Below are 17,320 nucleotides of genomic sequence, written 5' to 3'. Positions count from 1 at the left end.
TTATTCTGCAAAAACTGTATCTTTAGTTAGAAATCACTAATTTTGCTCTTTGCAAACGCTTTAAGCTTCATGCATATGCGTCGGACCGTTGCGTTGTATACTCGTACTACTTCTGACTGCCTTTCGAACAAAGCTATTATTTTCTACTTCCCATTTGTCATGTTTGACAAGCAGTTAAATTTAAATAAAGTATTTTTTTACATAATTTAAACAGCAGGAATAGATGGGATTTTTCCTGCCCTTCTAAAGAAGGGTCAGGAAATAGCTACACTCCATCTATTAAACATTACAAGAAGCAGCTTAGCGATGGGATATATACCAACCCAAAATAGGCAAAACTGACTGGGCTAACCCCAAATCATTTAGACCTATTAGTCTCACATCGTTCATATTAAAAACGATGGAGAAAGTAGTGGACAACCATATTAGAGTAAATCATCTACAGGTTAAACCACTGCACCATAGTCAGCATGCATATAGAGCGGGCAGATCCACAGAAACTGCTCTGTACCAGTTAACTGAGCTAATACAGGCAAGCCTGGATAGCAAAGAAACAACACTTTGTGCCTTCTTGGACATTGCAGTGAGGTACATTTGACAATATACCTCACAACGTGGTCAAGCGATCTCTTGAAACAAGAGGGGTGAACAGTACGATAATTCGCTGGTTTTGGGAAATGCTCTCAACACGAACAGCAGTTGTACCAAAACTGTAGTTGTTAAAACAACGCAAGGAACTCCACAAGGTGGAGTGACCTCCCCCCTACTGTGGAGCTTGGTAGTGGATGAACTAATGGAAGAATTAACTCTAGCGGGAATACACTGCATATGGTATGCAGATGACATAGTCATCATTGCACGGGGGAAACATGAAGGCACCCTGTGTGATATTATCCAAAGAGGACTCCGCATCGCTGAGAGATGGTGCAGGACTGTCGGGCTGAGTATTAACTCAGATAAAACAGCAGTAGTGCCATTCACCAGAAAGCGAAGTTTGAAAAACTTGAAAAGAATGTATCTAGATGGAAAGGAAATACTGCCATCGCTGGAAGTGAAATATCTGGGAATAACCCTGGATAGTAAACTTCTCTGGAACAGGCATATTAAGAACATTACTAGCAAAGCCACAAAGACTCTCTGATATGCAGAAGACTGGGGGGAAATAGGTGGGGCTGCGCCCCTAACATTTTGCGCTGGTTGTATTACCATGATAGTAAGACCCATGATTACTTATGGAGCAGTTGCTTGGTATACAAAACTAGAGCAACGTACAGCAAGGCAAAACCTGTGCAAAGTAAAGAGACTGGCATGTATCTGCATCACAGGTGCCATGAGAACATGTCCAACAGCAGCAATGGAGGTCATTCTAGACCTAACACCACTGCATATTGTCGTCGGTAGTTGTGCCAATGCGACAATGATTAGAATGGTTACTGACGGAAACAGTACTGGGAGAATTTTCAGGTCAGGGGCTTGGAACACCCTCAAAAAGAAAATTCCACTTCTCCAACTCCCAGTGGATGACATACCAAGAATTTACAACTTTGAGAAACACCGATTATTGAGTAATAAAAAGGATTGGAAGAAAGAAACGCTTACTCAGCATATAAAAGACCATACCATCACGTGGTATACTGATGCTTCCAAAACTAAAGCAGGGACAAGGATAGGAGTATTTGGGCCGAAAACTGAATACTCCGAACCAATGGGCACGTACCCCAGTATCCTTCAGGCAGAAATTTGCGCTATCGAAAGATGCGTACAATTTATCTTAGATAGGAACTATCGAAAACAGGAAATTGCCATCCTATCCGATAGTCAAGCAGCACTTAACGCGATCAACTCAGTAACCATCAATTCGAAGTTGGTCAAAGAATGCCTAGAGAAGCTCAACAAATTAGGCAAAGAAAATAAAGTCCTCCTACTCTGGGTGCCTGCTCACCAAGGGATAGAAGGCAATGAAAAAGCAAATGATCTAGCTAGAAAAGGAGCGTACACTCCACTAACTGGACCAGAACCGTTCTGTTTTCCAAACGGGAACCAACTGAAAGCGAAACTGAAGAATCTGGAAGACTCCATCCGTAACTTGGAATGGGTGTCCTCCAACGGTCTAAGACACTCGAAAAAGTTCCTCAGAACTTATGACCGAGAAAAATCAAAGGTTTTCCTTGATTTAATTAAAAACAATCTTCGGATTGTCACGGGGTTTCTAACAGGACACTGTCTCCTCAACGAACACCTCAGTAGGCTGAAACTGAGAAACAACGGCGAATGCAGATTTTGTGGGGAAAATGGGGAAACACCAGAACACCTTATCACTGAGTGCGTCGAGACGACGACCATTCGTGCCATGAACCTTGGTACGTCTGATGTCGAGGATGGAGAGCTGGCCTCTGTGGATCCGTCTCAGATACTGCCTTTTGTTAAAACCCTGAGACTGTATGATGAGTTATAACTCAAGAAAGGGGACACACAATAGATCTATAAGGTCGCGGTGATTAACTCCCCTCCTAAACATTCTACATTCTACATTCTACATAATTTTTTTTAGAATTTCTTGTATAATCCAAAAAGTATGAAATACATAGGTCATCATATCTAAATACATATAAAACAAAGTTGGGCTAGTAATACCACATGATCGAAAAAAAAACGGCGTCAGCGATGGCTATGAAATGAATATCCCTATCATTATAATATGTAAAATTATATAGAGAATGTCATCGATGTTCATTTCCAAGACAACCAGACGTTGTTTTTCTTTTCGACCATACTGTACAATAAAAATACTTAATACTTATAACTTAATACTTACAACTACGAGTATAAGGACGGTTGGACGAGTTGGACCGATTTTAATGTTGGGTGATTTATTGGATTTGTTTCCGCTCCCAATAGCAGAATAACTACTAAATGATAGGAAAAGTTCACGGAAAAAAAATTATACAGAAAATTAAATTTTAAATAGATTACGGTTGTAATTAAATTAATTAAGGTTGGGAACTTCACCATCTTCCGCAATTGTTACGCTCTAAGCCCATTTTTAATAAGTTATGTTAAGATTGCTAATCAATGACATACTAGGACTAGACATTAAAGTAGAGAAGTTCAGCGGATAGAAATAGTGGAAAAATAGCATATTCAAATATAAAAAGATGCAAGCCAACTAAACGACTTTTTTCGATCATACGACATATTTAGTACCTGTAAAATAATTTTAATTTTTGTTGTTTATTCTATGGTTAAAGCTTGATTTTCATGCATCCGTTATCCGACGATACGATGATACGATATTAATTTTATTGGTTGAATTTAAAACTTCGATTAGTTAGAAACGATTAACCAAGCTTTTAAATTCAACCAATAAAATTAATATCGTCTCATCGTATCGTCGGACAACGGATGCATGAAAATTAAGCTTAACACGAATAAATTTTCAATACATAAACGTAGATTTTTCAGCCAAAGATATTTTCGTCAAACATATTACAGATATGGCACATTTTAATATGGAAACACTGTCGCTTTCAGAACTACACCGTCTTCGATATGCCTTCGTTGGCCGAGTTAGAGAAAATAAGTGTTTTATACGTTGACAGCAAAACGATTGGTGTCTCCACTGTACAGCACCTGATACGTAAGGAGAAATCAAATCCGATATACCAAATACTTGTCACGAATTCGCTCATTAGGTTGCGTATATACCAATCAACGGTATTAGATTAAATTTAGTTCAAATTTCTTTCTTCTTTTTTTTACCTTAAAGAAATAAGCCAAAAGGAACATTTTTATCCATCAACTAAATGACGATATAAAAACAATACGAATCAAATATAATCTCTCATTAATGCTCAAATGTTATCTTTTTTCCATTAAATGCTATTAATCTCAGCTTTATCGACTTACCAATGGCTCTGTACACAGAACAGAACAGTATCGTTAAAATGACGAACCAGGTGTTCCAGTCGTGGCTTTTATTCACAGTCGCAACACCCAAAAACATAAAAATGATCGTTTCCGACGAGCTGCTCAACATTTTCATGGCGTACTTGATCGTCGTGTGTGATTTGTGTGAAATGTTGGCCTCGACGTAGTTTTTCATGGTGATGCCGCAAAACGTTATCCTGAAACAATTGAAAAAACTAATATATAAGAAGATATTTTACTTTGAAGATATAAAAAAAAATATTTTTCGCTTAAATTTTGAAAACCGATGGATCTTTTCATGGTTTTCTTTCTTATAAATCGAACCTACTACCTATGCTGCCATATTATGAAGATATGTTTTTTAACTAAAAACTAACAAAATTTTCCAAAAAAATTGCACTAGTAATACCACTGGAGGTCAAATTATTTCTCGTCTTCGACTCGGGATAATTTTCAAAATATTCATGAGCTCGAAAAAATTTCCCGATTTAATTGGACCTCGTGTGGTATTTGGTAAGAAAATTCCACACCAAATTGTGTTTGAAAATCAAATAATTAAAATGTATTTTTCGATTTTTGGTCGACTTGATTATTTAGTTACTTTGGCAACTAAGTGCCATCCAAACCTAAAAACTATTTCAGTTTTGAAGCTGTCAAGCACGACTTCAAAAAATGTTTTGCTTCGGTCAAGAAAGCAAAGAAAATATTCGCCAGGAGGCTAAGCAGTTGACAGCCGCGAATACTAGGAAATCGAAGTCAAGAGTATGGAAGTAGTTTACAAACTTTTGCGCAGAAAGATCGTATGATTTCAAGAGAGCGGATATACCGCTTATTCTTGAAGACTATGGGTTCAACATGCGAAAAAAGAACTCTGAAGACTACAAGGAGAGTGTTATCAAAGTTTTATGGTACTCCACAGCCAGGCAGTTGCAGGAATATTTTTTCGAAAGGTATAATCGCAAATTTAATCCATTCTCTGACATAGAATTTGTAAACGCAAGAGCTGCAAAAAATGCTAACGTCGGAAGCTACAAACGGATCCAACCAAGAGAAAGGCAAGTTCATCCGCATTATCAGCAGACGAGTTGACAAAGATTATGGAGCTTTGGGATGAAAATACTCCGGAAGGATTGCAAAGAAAGTTCTTTCACATTACTGCTCATGAATTGGACTGGAGAGGAAATGAAGGAGCGGCAGCAACAATAGAATATTTTGTGGAGGAAATTGACAATCAAGGGGAACTAACAGGCCGCATTGAAACGGTTCAATAAAAATGTCTGACAGTAAATGGCTAGTACCGAATACAATCAATAAAGAAATATGCCCAGTTAGACTGTTCAAAAAACTAACAAGCAAGCGAGGCCATCTCATCAAAACGAACCGTTTATTTTTAACTCCAAATCCAAACTGGCAGCACCCCAATTCCAAAGGCTGCTACAAGAACAGCCCGGCTGGACAAAATACAATACCTTCCTGGTTCAAATCGGCGGCATCATTGATTGGAATCGATGTCAACAAGATCAAGATAACAAATCATTCTGCAAGGGCCACTGTTGTTTCAACTTTAGCCTAAACGGGAACTGGAGAACAGCAATTAATTAAAATAACAGGCCATGGTAGCAACTATTCCATAAAACCATATCTGCAAATAGATTCGGGCCATCGTCAGGAAATAATTGACGCAATGAGGTCTGCTTCAACTTCTACAAAAAGAATTCAAGAATCTCTTGATCAAGAACAAGCAACTACTTCCATTCAACCTGCCAATCCTACAATAGTTTAAAATAATTGCGTTTTTCATATAAACAATAACTACAATAGTCAAAATAATATAAATAATTAGATTTATTATTATCGAGATTATTATCTACTTATTGTAACCACTACTTAAATTTAAATAAAAAACTTATTTTATTTGTTATTTTTTAACTGCTAGAAACTCTATTTGATTTTCAAATACAATAGTTCATGAACAAATTTAGATTGGGTCGAAGTTTCGTGATCATCCTAGGTATAGATTACAAGCCTGCGATAATTCTTAATTTCTACTCTTTGTAGTTGCATTAAAATACAACATTACACTACTACAAGTGGTAGGAAATGAAAATTTTATTAGTTCTATAGATATATACATGAACAGATTCAGTTTGTCTTGTCCCCAATGGATTCTTAGCCTATAAACTGTTGATTTCTACTGATTGTAGTAGCTCAAAAGTGCCATTTTAGGACCTAAAATATTATATTCTCTTATTTTATAGTTACTTGGGCTTACTACAAGTGGTAGAAAATCATAATTTAAAAGGCTTTTCGGAACGCTGCATGAACAGATTTACAGCGCGTCACAGTTTTGGTAGCAATTTAGACCTTTAAATTGTTGACTTCTACTCGTTGTAGTTGCACGAAAATACCATCTCAAGACACAACACAATATATTCTTTAATTTTACATAAGTTTTGAGTAACTTCAGGTGGTAGAAAATTGCTTTTTTAGCATTTTTATTAACTTTTCATAAAAGCTTTATTGGTATGGAATTCATAACAAGCGCGCAGCGTCAGCAAGCGTCAATCATAAAAGGCTGTGATCATCGTATTTTGACAGTTCAAAATATCAGAAAAACTCGCGTTTTGTTGTAGTAAAGAATATTGTGCAGCTTGAAAAAGCAACAAAATTCTTTGTTTTAAAAATGATTCAGTTTAAAAATCATACTACATGCAAAATATGCCTGAAATTGTCTGATGTAATGATCAATCATCGTGCGATGACTTATTTACCCGCATTAATAGAAGATTGTGGCTCCTACCTGAAGAAAGAAAATTTGTTTCGAATTGTTCACGAATATTTGCATCTAAACTACTCAAAATTCAAGGTGCTAAATGGAAAAAAGGTGAATAAAATAGTGTCTAAATATTATATATATTTCATTAGACATAGACATTTAATTCAGTCCATTCCAAGTACTATATTTTCGTCATTAAGAAGAAAAGAGGTGTCCAAAGAATATAGAAAACATCTCAGCTTTGTAATTAAAATGTATCAAAATTATCATGTAAATAAATAAAAACCAGAGTTTCAAAAAGATATTCTGTCATTATAAACGTCAAAAAATTTCCAGTATAATTCGCTGTTGGGTGCCAAGGAAAAAAAATTCACTAAAATTTATCCGTTGTCATGGTGATTTGCCAAAAAACACGTTTTGATTGGTTAATAATTACAGGTGTGGAATTTTCATAAAAATTCTAAATTTTCATTTTTTTTCAAAATCACAACATGGTTCCTATACAAAAGAGCATATTCTTTCTGGCCTGATGTCTTTTTATGTCTATTATTCCAGAGCTCTGCCATCTATATGTTTTAGTCTAAACTCGTTCATTGAATTTACAAACTACATGTATTGTTGACTCGTCATCTTCAATACAAAATCTACATTCCGCATCCTCAACTATTTAGATTTTCTGTAGAGGATAGAGTTGTAGTATTGTGTGAGGAATTCTGTATTGTGTGAGGATTTCTAGTGCTGTGTTAAATTTTCTATAATGGTCTTAAGACTGTTTCTCTTTAGTATCAGAAGTAGCTTTGTTCTAAGTCACTTGGGCCATAATAATGCCTCTAGACCATCTGAGACTGTGACACACGGCCTTGACTGACGGCCGTGATGCGCGAGCTAGCGAGAGGAAAAGTGATAGCGGCAGTGTTGCCACATCTACCCCTTTCTAAAACAATTTAACCCAGCTCTCTCGTGATCTACCCGATAAAAAATAAGATGTGCCAAACGCAGCTAAGAAAATCACTATAATAAACTTGATACTGTACCAACCTTGATGGGTAACATTGGCCTGGTTGTGTGCTAGGTAAGTAAATTTTCATGCACATTTTTATCGATAGGTTTGTAGCTTCTACTAAGTACGGTTTAGGTAAATCATTTAGATCATTTGCCAGCTCACAATTAGGATTTATAGTTAGTAACTCGTATTTTCATTGGAGGACACTGTCATATTTATTTCAAACCAATAATCAACGAGAATAACCGTATATTTTAATAAAATTAGTGTAAATCACTATAAATAATAAATTGTTTGTAGTTGAACTGTAATTTCTGTATTATGAATCCGGTAAATGATGGAGATAAACAATTGTGATTGATTAAAATTTAATTTTAAGATGAAACTTTTGCTAACAACATTATGAGATTTTGAATAATAAATTGAATAATGACAAGACAAGTGACATCTGTCTAAAAAAGACAGCAATTTAGAGTGACAATTTGATTGTGTAAAATTTAGAGTGAAAATTTTGATTATGCAAAAGAAATACATATTCTATGAGTTTACTGGTTGCCTAACGGTTAGCATTAATTTAGAAGTAAATCCCCAACATGAATAATAAACAAAACATTAAAACAAAAACAGATCAAAAACCACACAAAACAAATTGTTAGTTAGTAGCAGTTAGTAGTAGTCAGAGATATAGATGTAGTAATATTTTGATTTAATGACCACAGCCGCCAGGGCTATCCATCCGGGTAATAGGATTATAGTTTTTTTTAACAAAAATTAAAAAAAAAACATTATAAAATCAGAAAGCTAGAATAGTATACGGTTTTATATTATTTCTATTTTTTTTGAAGTTTATAAAAAGCATTCCTAAAAATATATATCCTTCAAATACTTCAATTTAACAGTAAGAAGTTTCACTTCAAATATGCAAAGTATAAATATTTTATTATTTTACTTATATATTGCTTATAATTTTTTTATTCAGGTCCAGTATTTTGTATGGTAATTCTGATGAAAATCAATCATTTGTTTCAATAATTTATTTTCTGTTAAAGAAGAAAATGCAAATAACATCCTTGATCTTTATCATATTTTTTAACTTTTAATAATATTTCCTGTTACAAAGAATATTTCAATAAAACGCTTTATTTTTTCCTGTAGGAGTTATTGTTGTTAAGGCTGTTCCATTACCATGTAAATGTCTGGCTGGCGCTGAAAAAACTGCCCCTCTATTTTTCCTGACCTACATTCCATTCTCATAAATGTGTACGAGCGTTCCTCCATTTAGCTTCCCATTTTCGGCATCCGTTTGTTAAATATATTTCGTTTTCATTTTTGCTTTGACGGTCCTTTGTGTAATATCCCCAAGGTAAGGCTGCTTTGTTTAAAGTTGAAGTACCGTTTCCTCTTAGAACAGTTTGAATATTTTAAGAATACAGAAAATTAGAAAAGGTATTAAATAATATATCTACTTTATTTTCTACCCGTACCAAAGATAATAGTTTGTAACCACTTTAAAACACATTTTTGTCAGTTTATATTGATAAATTATAATTTTTTTTTGCAAACTGTATTTATTTTGTAATTTTCAAATTCACAAATCTGAAAAGATATTATTACAATTACACATATAAAATTACAGTGAGATTATTGCCAATCTGAGTTAGTTGTACAGTTTGCGATACTTTCCAGATTCCAGAATAGAAACATGAAAAAATAATAGAATAACTTTTCACTAGTAAGTAATTATACCCCAAATCATAAACAGAGTATACACGATGATAATAATACACAATATATATATAACTTACAATTCCATACATACGAGGCGTTTCAAATAATATAACATACGAAAGCAATATAACATACGAACATCCTTCAAAACACAAAATACTCTTAGATCCGTTTTAACACACACTAAACCAATGAACACTGGACAACAAATAGAACATGTAAGATACAAAATACGAGGTGAATGTGATAAATTTCATATTGGTGAAACATTTAGACCCTTAACTTTTTGAATTATTATAAACATAAAGATTATTTATGCAAGGACGATTTTCACATATCTAAGATTTGTCAGCATTCATGGGACACAAGGCCCAGAGTAGATTTTAAACACAAAAATTATAATGAAAAACACGATAACCTCTAAAAAAAAATAAAAGAGGCTTTTTTAATACAATCTAATAAAAATAAATGTACTTATTGCTCATGCATCTATAGATATTACTAATGTATGGCAATCGCTTCTTTGATTTTAAAGAACATAACATAAATAAACATAATATACGTAAAAATTAAAAACAAATTAAAAAATAATCATATAGAAAGTTTGAAGCTTTTTGGTTTTACCTTATTAAGTAATTGTGTTCTCGAATAGTTGCATTTATATATTTTAAATAGTTTTTTTTCTTTGTTCTTTGTGTTTTTTGCTTCCGACGACGCCGACAGGAAGAAATATACTTCCCAAAATGTTAAGCATTTTTTTTACTGTTAGGCAATAGTATATTGTTTTATTAGGAGTAAAAATTACACTTTTTATGGCGAGGCTGTACGTTTGACATACAGGCGAGCTACAAAAGTCATTTTTACTCCGAGTAGAACATGCTATTTTTTTAAGAATTTGAAACGTTCCAAATAATATAAAAAAATTAAAAGTAATACCTTGTATATCGAGAAACTATGGATACGTTGAATTTGACACTTTATGTCAGTTTAATTATATATTTTCGTACTTTTGCGCCTAGGCGTAAAAGTGCTTCACTTTTATGCCTAGACGTTAAAATGACTTTTTTATATTGTCAATCTCGTCACAAAAATTTTGTGACGTTTGAAAAAAAAATGTTTATTAGTAAACCGCACTGCTGACAATTAGTCTCCTTTGGATTAACGCAGCAGTGTTTACACAAAATAACTATTTTATTTCCAAGATTTTTTACAGTGGCGAAATACCCATAGAATTTTTTTGGAGAGATGAATCCGCCACAGAGGTATAGACATTTTTTATAATACAGGGTCATTTACGGTTATTAACGTGATCTTGAATAATGATAAAATTAATATTTCCAACAATTAATATATTCGACCTGTTTAAAATAACTGACTGAATATCATATGGGGTTATAAAAATAAGTTTATTTATATATTTTTCTTATAATATTGCTCAATCATCATATTTATCATCTCCCTATACATATTTCGGTTTCTCCAGTAAAGCCATATAAAATAACAGTTATGCTATTGCCATAGTTTTTATTTTAATTTTTTTTAAAAAAATCGTTACAATGTCAAATATTCAAAATTGCGGTGTGTATCGACACTCATAATATCTTTTAATTTTTGTGTTTTAATAATAACTTTTTAATAATAACTTCTTTATTGTCTGACAGGATTATAGGAACCCAATTAATAGACAAATATAAATAATAAAGAAATAAATAGTAAATAATTTAAACAAAGAAAATTTGCTTTTAAACAAATTACCAAGTACTAACCGCCAAAATATATAATAATACGCCAAAAACCAGTTGATCGATTTTGTAATGGTGGCAACAGTTTAGCTAAGAAGCTGTATAGATCTAAGATCTCACTGAGATGTCCCAGACAGCAACCGCTTAATTTTATTTTTGAAACTTGCTGCAGAAATGTTAATCATATCTAATTCATCGGAAGATAGTATAAGAGTATTATAGTATGATCAAGCTTGATACAATGGCGCTTTTGTGGATAAGTTGGTCCGTGGAACAGTAAGATGAAATACATTTTTATGGCAAATATTAAATCTAAGAGAGAATATAAGAAACTAATATTCTGTAACAGTTGTGCCGCTTCAATTGCGCCATTACACAGTTTGTGTGGCGTAAATAGACGTCCAAGCAACGGAAGCGTACATCAACTTCGATTTGACATTTGACAAGTGCCGCATACAGGGTCATGTGACACTGAGGGTTATAAAATTTTTGGTTGTTCTTATTAAAAAGCCCAATGATCTCAAAGCAGATTTAATCGTCCGATCTATATGAACATCAAAAAAAAGTTTACTGTCATTATGTTAACATAGATACCCAAGTATTTTATGACCATACTGTCAACTAGTATATGATTATCGATTTTATTTTGAAAGTTAATATGATTTTTGTTTAAAGCAATACCTAGTTTATTACATTTATGACAATTTATGAATAGACTGTTGTTTAGCTTAGTTTGGTTTGCTTGGTGTGTCAACATCTTATTGCAGTCTTACACAGTCTTCGAAACGTCGTAAACAGTTTTAGGTCATCTGCGAACAGAAAGGCTTCATAGCTTATATCAGTTACAATACCGCTGATGAAGATAGCAAATATTAATGGAGAATGCTCTCTTAGGGTGCACCACTAGATGGTCACAGGACATAGGTCATAGGACTCAAAACACATGCAGTGAGGAACTAAATCCGAATTGGGACATTTTAGTGAGGATAATATTGTAATCCAGTCCATCAAATAGTTTTAGAAGGTCCGTGCATCAACTTGATATCTATTGGATAATGATCCATAGACATAATGAAGAAGGGAAACAAGATTAGATTCAGTTGATCCGTGACAATAAAAACCGTGCTGTGTTGGTAAGATAAGATGTTTTACTTTAAAGAATAGTTGTGTGTATATACACGATTAAAAAACCTTAGCAAAGTTACATATAATCGATATTGGTCGATAGTTTTCTATGTCGTTTATGTTGCCGGATTTAAAAACGGGGCAGACTTTGGACCGTTTCCAAAGCACAGGAAACGAGTGTGTTTTAATCGACAAGTTAAATATGTACAGTAATGGTTTCACCAGGACCTGTGCACAATCCTTTACTAGGAATGATGAAACCGAGGATGAAACATTATCTGAAACTGCAAGCATATCGTCCTCGTTAACCAGCATCAGAGTACAAAATTGTTAAGGACTATTGACTTCGGATATTGCGTTATCAGTGGCGACATAAACACTGTTGAAAAACATTCCAAACTCATCCACTATGACAGGGGGGAATCCAGTAATTTTGAATTTTTAAACATATTTCCTGGTTAACGAGACTTGTAATTCTTGTCCTTGATATAACTCCAGATTTTTTTCGGATTAGCTGTTAGTGAAACTTAAGTTTCACAGATATAACTAATATACTCAATTCGGATTTTTTGTTTAATACTGAAACGCAAATTACGAAACTGAAGATAACAATTATTGTCCTGGCTTGACCTCCAACGTCTATATAATCTGCCTTTTTCTTTGAGATAATGTTGTTATTAATTAATTATTTATGTTATTAATTGTCATTAACTGAGATATTGTTATTAATTCTTTACTCAAATTAATACCAAAAAATTACCTCTTTATGTACTAAATCCTCCTGTGAAAACCCGAAATTGCGAATTTTTATGATACTTACCAAAGTTTACATCTAATTTTACACTGCAGTTTAAGAAACGTGACTTAAGATCTCATAAACCTTAAAAGATATAGATCAGCTATTCCTACCTAAAATCGGTATTAAGAAACCAAAATTTGTTTTCTGATGATATTTAATATCATTAGAGAGTAGACTGATAAAATCTATAAATAACAGGACATTTTTAGTCAGATAATTTACTCTTTAACTTCATACTATACCAAAATAAGTCACATATAATATACAGTGTGTGCCAAAAATGACATTTAAAGAAGTAAAAATTCGTGCTGGATGATTATATGTCGAAAATATAAAACATATCATCAATTTTTAAATCTAATGATTATATCTATATTTTTTCATATCAATAGAGAGTGCCTAAAGTTGTATGGATTTCTGTGCTTCACATACAACGCAATATCATACCTATAGGCGCTTATAAATATAGAATGTAGAACAAGAACCATAGTTTATTTCCTAACATACTTTAAACGTAAAAGACTTTTTCAGTATTATCTCATCAGAATAATGATTCGTTTACAAAAAGTTATTGCTTACTTATTGATAACTGTTAAATATTTTATTTTAAGCAAGAATATAGTGAATGTGGTACCTTATGGCTTAGTTCAAGAGGCAGTGGATATATTTCCTTGTGAACAACCACAACCTAGAGCGATAGCTGTAGCAGAGCTGTTAGAAGGCAGCACTTCTCAAGAAATGCGTTATGCTCTTTCTGTAAGTTGAACTAAAGGAACGTAATAATATATTATTCATCCTTGTAAGACAGCTTTGACTTCCCTGTTTCTCAATTTTTACTTGACGTATATAACATACAACACTTATATTAAACCAAAACACTTATATGTAGTTATATTATAAGTTTCAAAGCATACTCAAAGTGTTTTTGACAAGATTATTTTTTTATATTTTGCATTTCCTATTTATTACGAGTTTACCGGAAGTATGTTTAATATAATCAATGTGTAAATTTAGCATTTTTTTTCAAAATTAATTTATTTGAATTATTTTTAGTACAGTCCAGAATTTGTGGTTTTACATCGATGTGGCCAATCAGGATGTTGTGACAGTTCGGATGAGAAGTGCAAACATGTCAGATCGAAAAAATTGATTTTGGAGATTTTCTATGAAGTTTATCCCGATAAGATATTGCAAGGACGACTAAAAGTTACCAATCATACTTTGTGCTCGTGTATAAATATATTTAATCACGATTATTGAGTATTTATTTTTACATTTATATAAAAATGTTATGTGTCATATTATGTGTCATTCTTGTGTTGTATATTGGAAGTTAATTACTAAGTATTTATTTTTATATTACTTAAAGCCACTTTTCATACAGGAGGAGTCTTAAATAAGTGCAAATATTTTCAGGGCTGACAGATTTCGATAAAAGAAACATATTTTCTCTTTACCGTTTTTCAAATAAGTTCAAAATAACGTTATGTAGAGTTATGTAAGTTTGAAAATTAAAAAAAAATATTTATTTTAAAACAGTTTTGGGAGCCATCTGATGTGTTCTGTATTTGCATCCCTTTTAATGCCGTAACCATTGTAATATCAGAGATTAAGAAACCTTACCTTGGAAAACTTGGCTTGGTGAACAGGCAATTTCAAAAATGTTTTCTAAAATATACAGGAGATTTCAAAAGAAAATGCACGATTTTCAGCATTTTTTTGTAAAAAAAACTCGTAGGCTTGGAAATATATCACCCCCAAAAATATTTGCGCGTATTTAAGACTCACACTGTATACGTCATTTTTGTAAATAATTGTAAAATATATATCTTTATAGTGCTACGAGACTTTTTTATATGCCTTAGTGGAAAAAGATGACAACGAAAAAATAACTAGAAAGTATTGAAAAAATAATTTTCAAAAAAGTCAGATAAATAGATTAATAACATAAGAAACTAACAGTATTACCTACTACATCAAAATAGAAGTATCAAAAGTTATTGTTATATTTTGACTTTTTAACTTAATAATAATTAGAGTTTTTAAACCAGGATCTGAGGAAGAGTCAGGAAAGCTTGGCCGAAATACGACTTTAAAAAATCAGAATTTATACAGGGTTGTTCACCACATACGACACGGAGTATTGTAGCTAAACGTCAAACGTATAAAACTCATTAAAATAAAACTGTTTAAATATTTGTTAAAGAGGACCCCAATCATAGACTTAAAATAAAATATAGACTACACTATTTACATCTCAACGCGGACAAACAACCTTTTTTGTACACATGTTTACTTCTGAGTACAGTCGACCGAGCCTTCCTCATCGAGCCTATGTTGTCACGTCTTTAATATTATCAATATTTTTTTCTTGTTATACACATATATTGAGATATTAATACTACAGTTTAATAAAGTAGGTTTTAATATTCCATAGATGTATTAAATAGTCCTTATACTCTTAAATTATAAGTGGGATACTGTTTAATAAGGATAAGTTCTTTACAATATGACAACACCGATTAGAGGCGAGGGAGCCTAATCATTCATTTATTACCTTGTAGTACGTGTCGCACGTGTGCGGTAAAGCTTTGTTGCCGCTATCTCCCCGGCTGTATTAACGCATTTTCTTAGCTTGTAGTCCTTAAGTGTTTATTTTATTGACTTTTTCTGTTCAAAAACTATAAAATATGGTTCGCCAGTGCCAAATTTGCAAGAAATTTGACTTAAATAATCCATTTAAGTCTTGAAACGACTTTTGACCGGTAGGCAACTCTCAATTTACCCATTGGGAGTCAGTGGCGTTGTTGTAGAAAGGCGCTTATTTAGATAATATATTAGTAAAATGTAAAATCTGAATTTTTTCTCTTACATTACATTATTTACTTACTTACATTGTAACAAAATCATAATTATAACCCTGTTAATAATTAATAATGTTTTTATTAAAAATATATTCCGGTTTATTCTAAAATTATCTTCAGAATCTAAAATAACATACAAGAATTTTAAAATGATATTACATTATGAAACAATATTTTTTAATATACCGGATCGTCTCAAAAGTGGCTCACCCCTATAACTTTTTTATTTTTTCAGATAAAAAAAACAGATTTGTATGTTAGTAGGTATATGACATAAATTAGGATTTATTGACGTATTCAATTGTTTTTGGTCTCTTCCTGTTTCACCGAAATGATTACATCTTTTGATTTTTTAAAGGCACCCTCGGTATATTGCTACTTTATTCGATAAAAAATGACACTCTGAATAGAATGACATATCATATGTCAACTTTTGACATTGTCGCTTAAAAACATATCCTATTTTAAATTTCAATCCAGGGTGCCATGGTGTTGTTAAAAACACTAAGTTTTAATCAAGGAGCCTTGGAAAAATAGTTTTGATCGTCTAATAGGTTTCGTGTCTTGTCTAGGCCGGTTAAAAGATGTACAAATCGTATTTTTAATCATACATATGTCAATTTTTTCAAATGGAACAAGGGTGACTCATTAGCATATTTGGAAAAAGCATTTTTTATGAATATATTGATACCACACACTTGGTATTTCGAGTCAAATTGTCGTTATGAACCGCGTGTTACAATTACAATTAAACCATATGCGAAAATGTCAAAAGTTGACATATTATATGTCATTCTATTCAGAGTGTCATTTTCTATCGAATAAAGTAGAAATATACCGAGGGTACCGTTTAAAAATTAAAAGTTATAGTCATTTCCGGTGAAACAGGAAGTGACCAAAAACAATTGAATGCGTCAATCAATCCTAATTTATGTCATATACTAACATGCTAAATCTTGTTTTTTTATTTGAAAATATAAAAAAATTATGGGGATGAGCCACTTTTGGGACGCATCCGGTATAATAAAGACAGTACCGAGTTAAATAAATGTAGTATTCATTTTATCCACTTCCTATCATCTTCCTTGCTTTAATGGAACAGATTTATGTTTTCTCTAATTTACATAAGACATCACTTAACCAGAAAAAACATTACAACAATCATATTTTTTTTCTCTCCCTGTCGCCGATTCTATTATATCTGTGGAATAGATCCTGTTTTGATTAATATTAGGGGTTGTAAATGTTTGACTAAAATTAATAATTTATTATTAATTTCAAAAATTACATAATTTCGATTATAAAATTTCTTCTATAACGTGTATTTTATTATTTTTATTAAGACGTTTTTTCTAA

The 17,320-nt window shown here is 32.4% G+C and overlaps 1 protein-coding gene across 7 annotated transcripts in view; it reads right to left on the bottom strand.

Annotated features, from left to right (window-relative positions):
• LOC115887091 (sodium/hydrogen exchanger 3) overlaps window positions 1-17,320 on the bottom strand; it is a 146,089-nt gene that overhangs the window by 60,858 nt on the left and 67,911 nt on the right. For all 7 annotated transcript variants that reach the window (XM_030906411.1, XM_030906412.1, XM_030906414.1 and 4 more), the window contains exon 5: window positions 3,907-4,124. In XM_030906411.1, coding sequence (XP_030762271.1) covers window positions 3,907-4,124 — 218 coding nt within the window. The remainder of the gene's footprint in view (window positions 1-3,906; window positions 4,125-17,320) is intronic.

This window comes from Sitophilus oryzae, unplaced genomic scaffold (assembly GCF_002938485.1).
Source record: "Sitophilus oryzae breed Bouriz unplaced genomic scaffold, Soryzae_2.0 scaffold_551_pilon_pilon, whole genome shotgun sequence".
Taxonomy (NCBI): Eukaryota; Metazoa; Arthropoda; class Insecta; order Coleoptera; family Curculionidae; genus Sitophilus; species Sitophilus oryzae.
The sequence above is the reverse complement of the archived record's forward strand: the minus strand, read 5'-3'. Positions and strand labels throughout refer to the sequence as shown.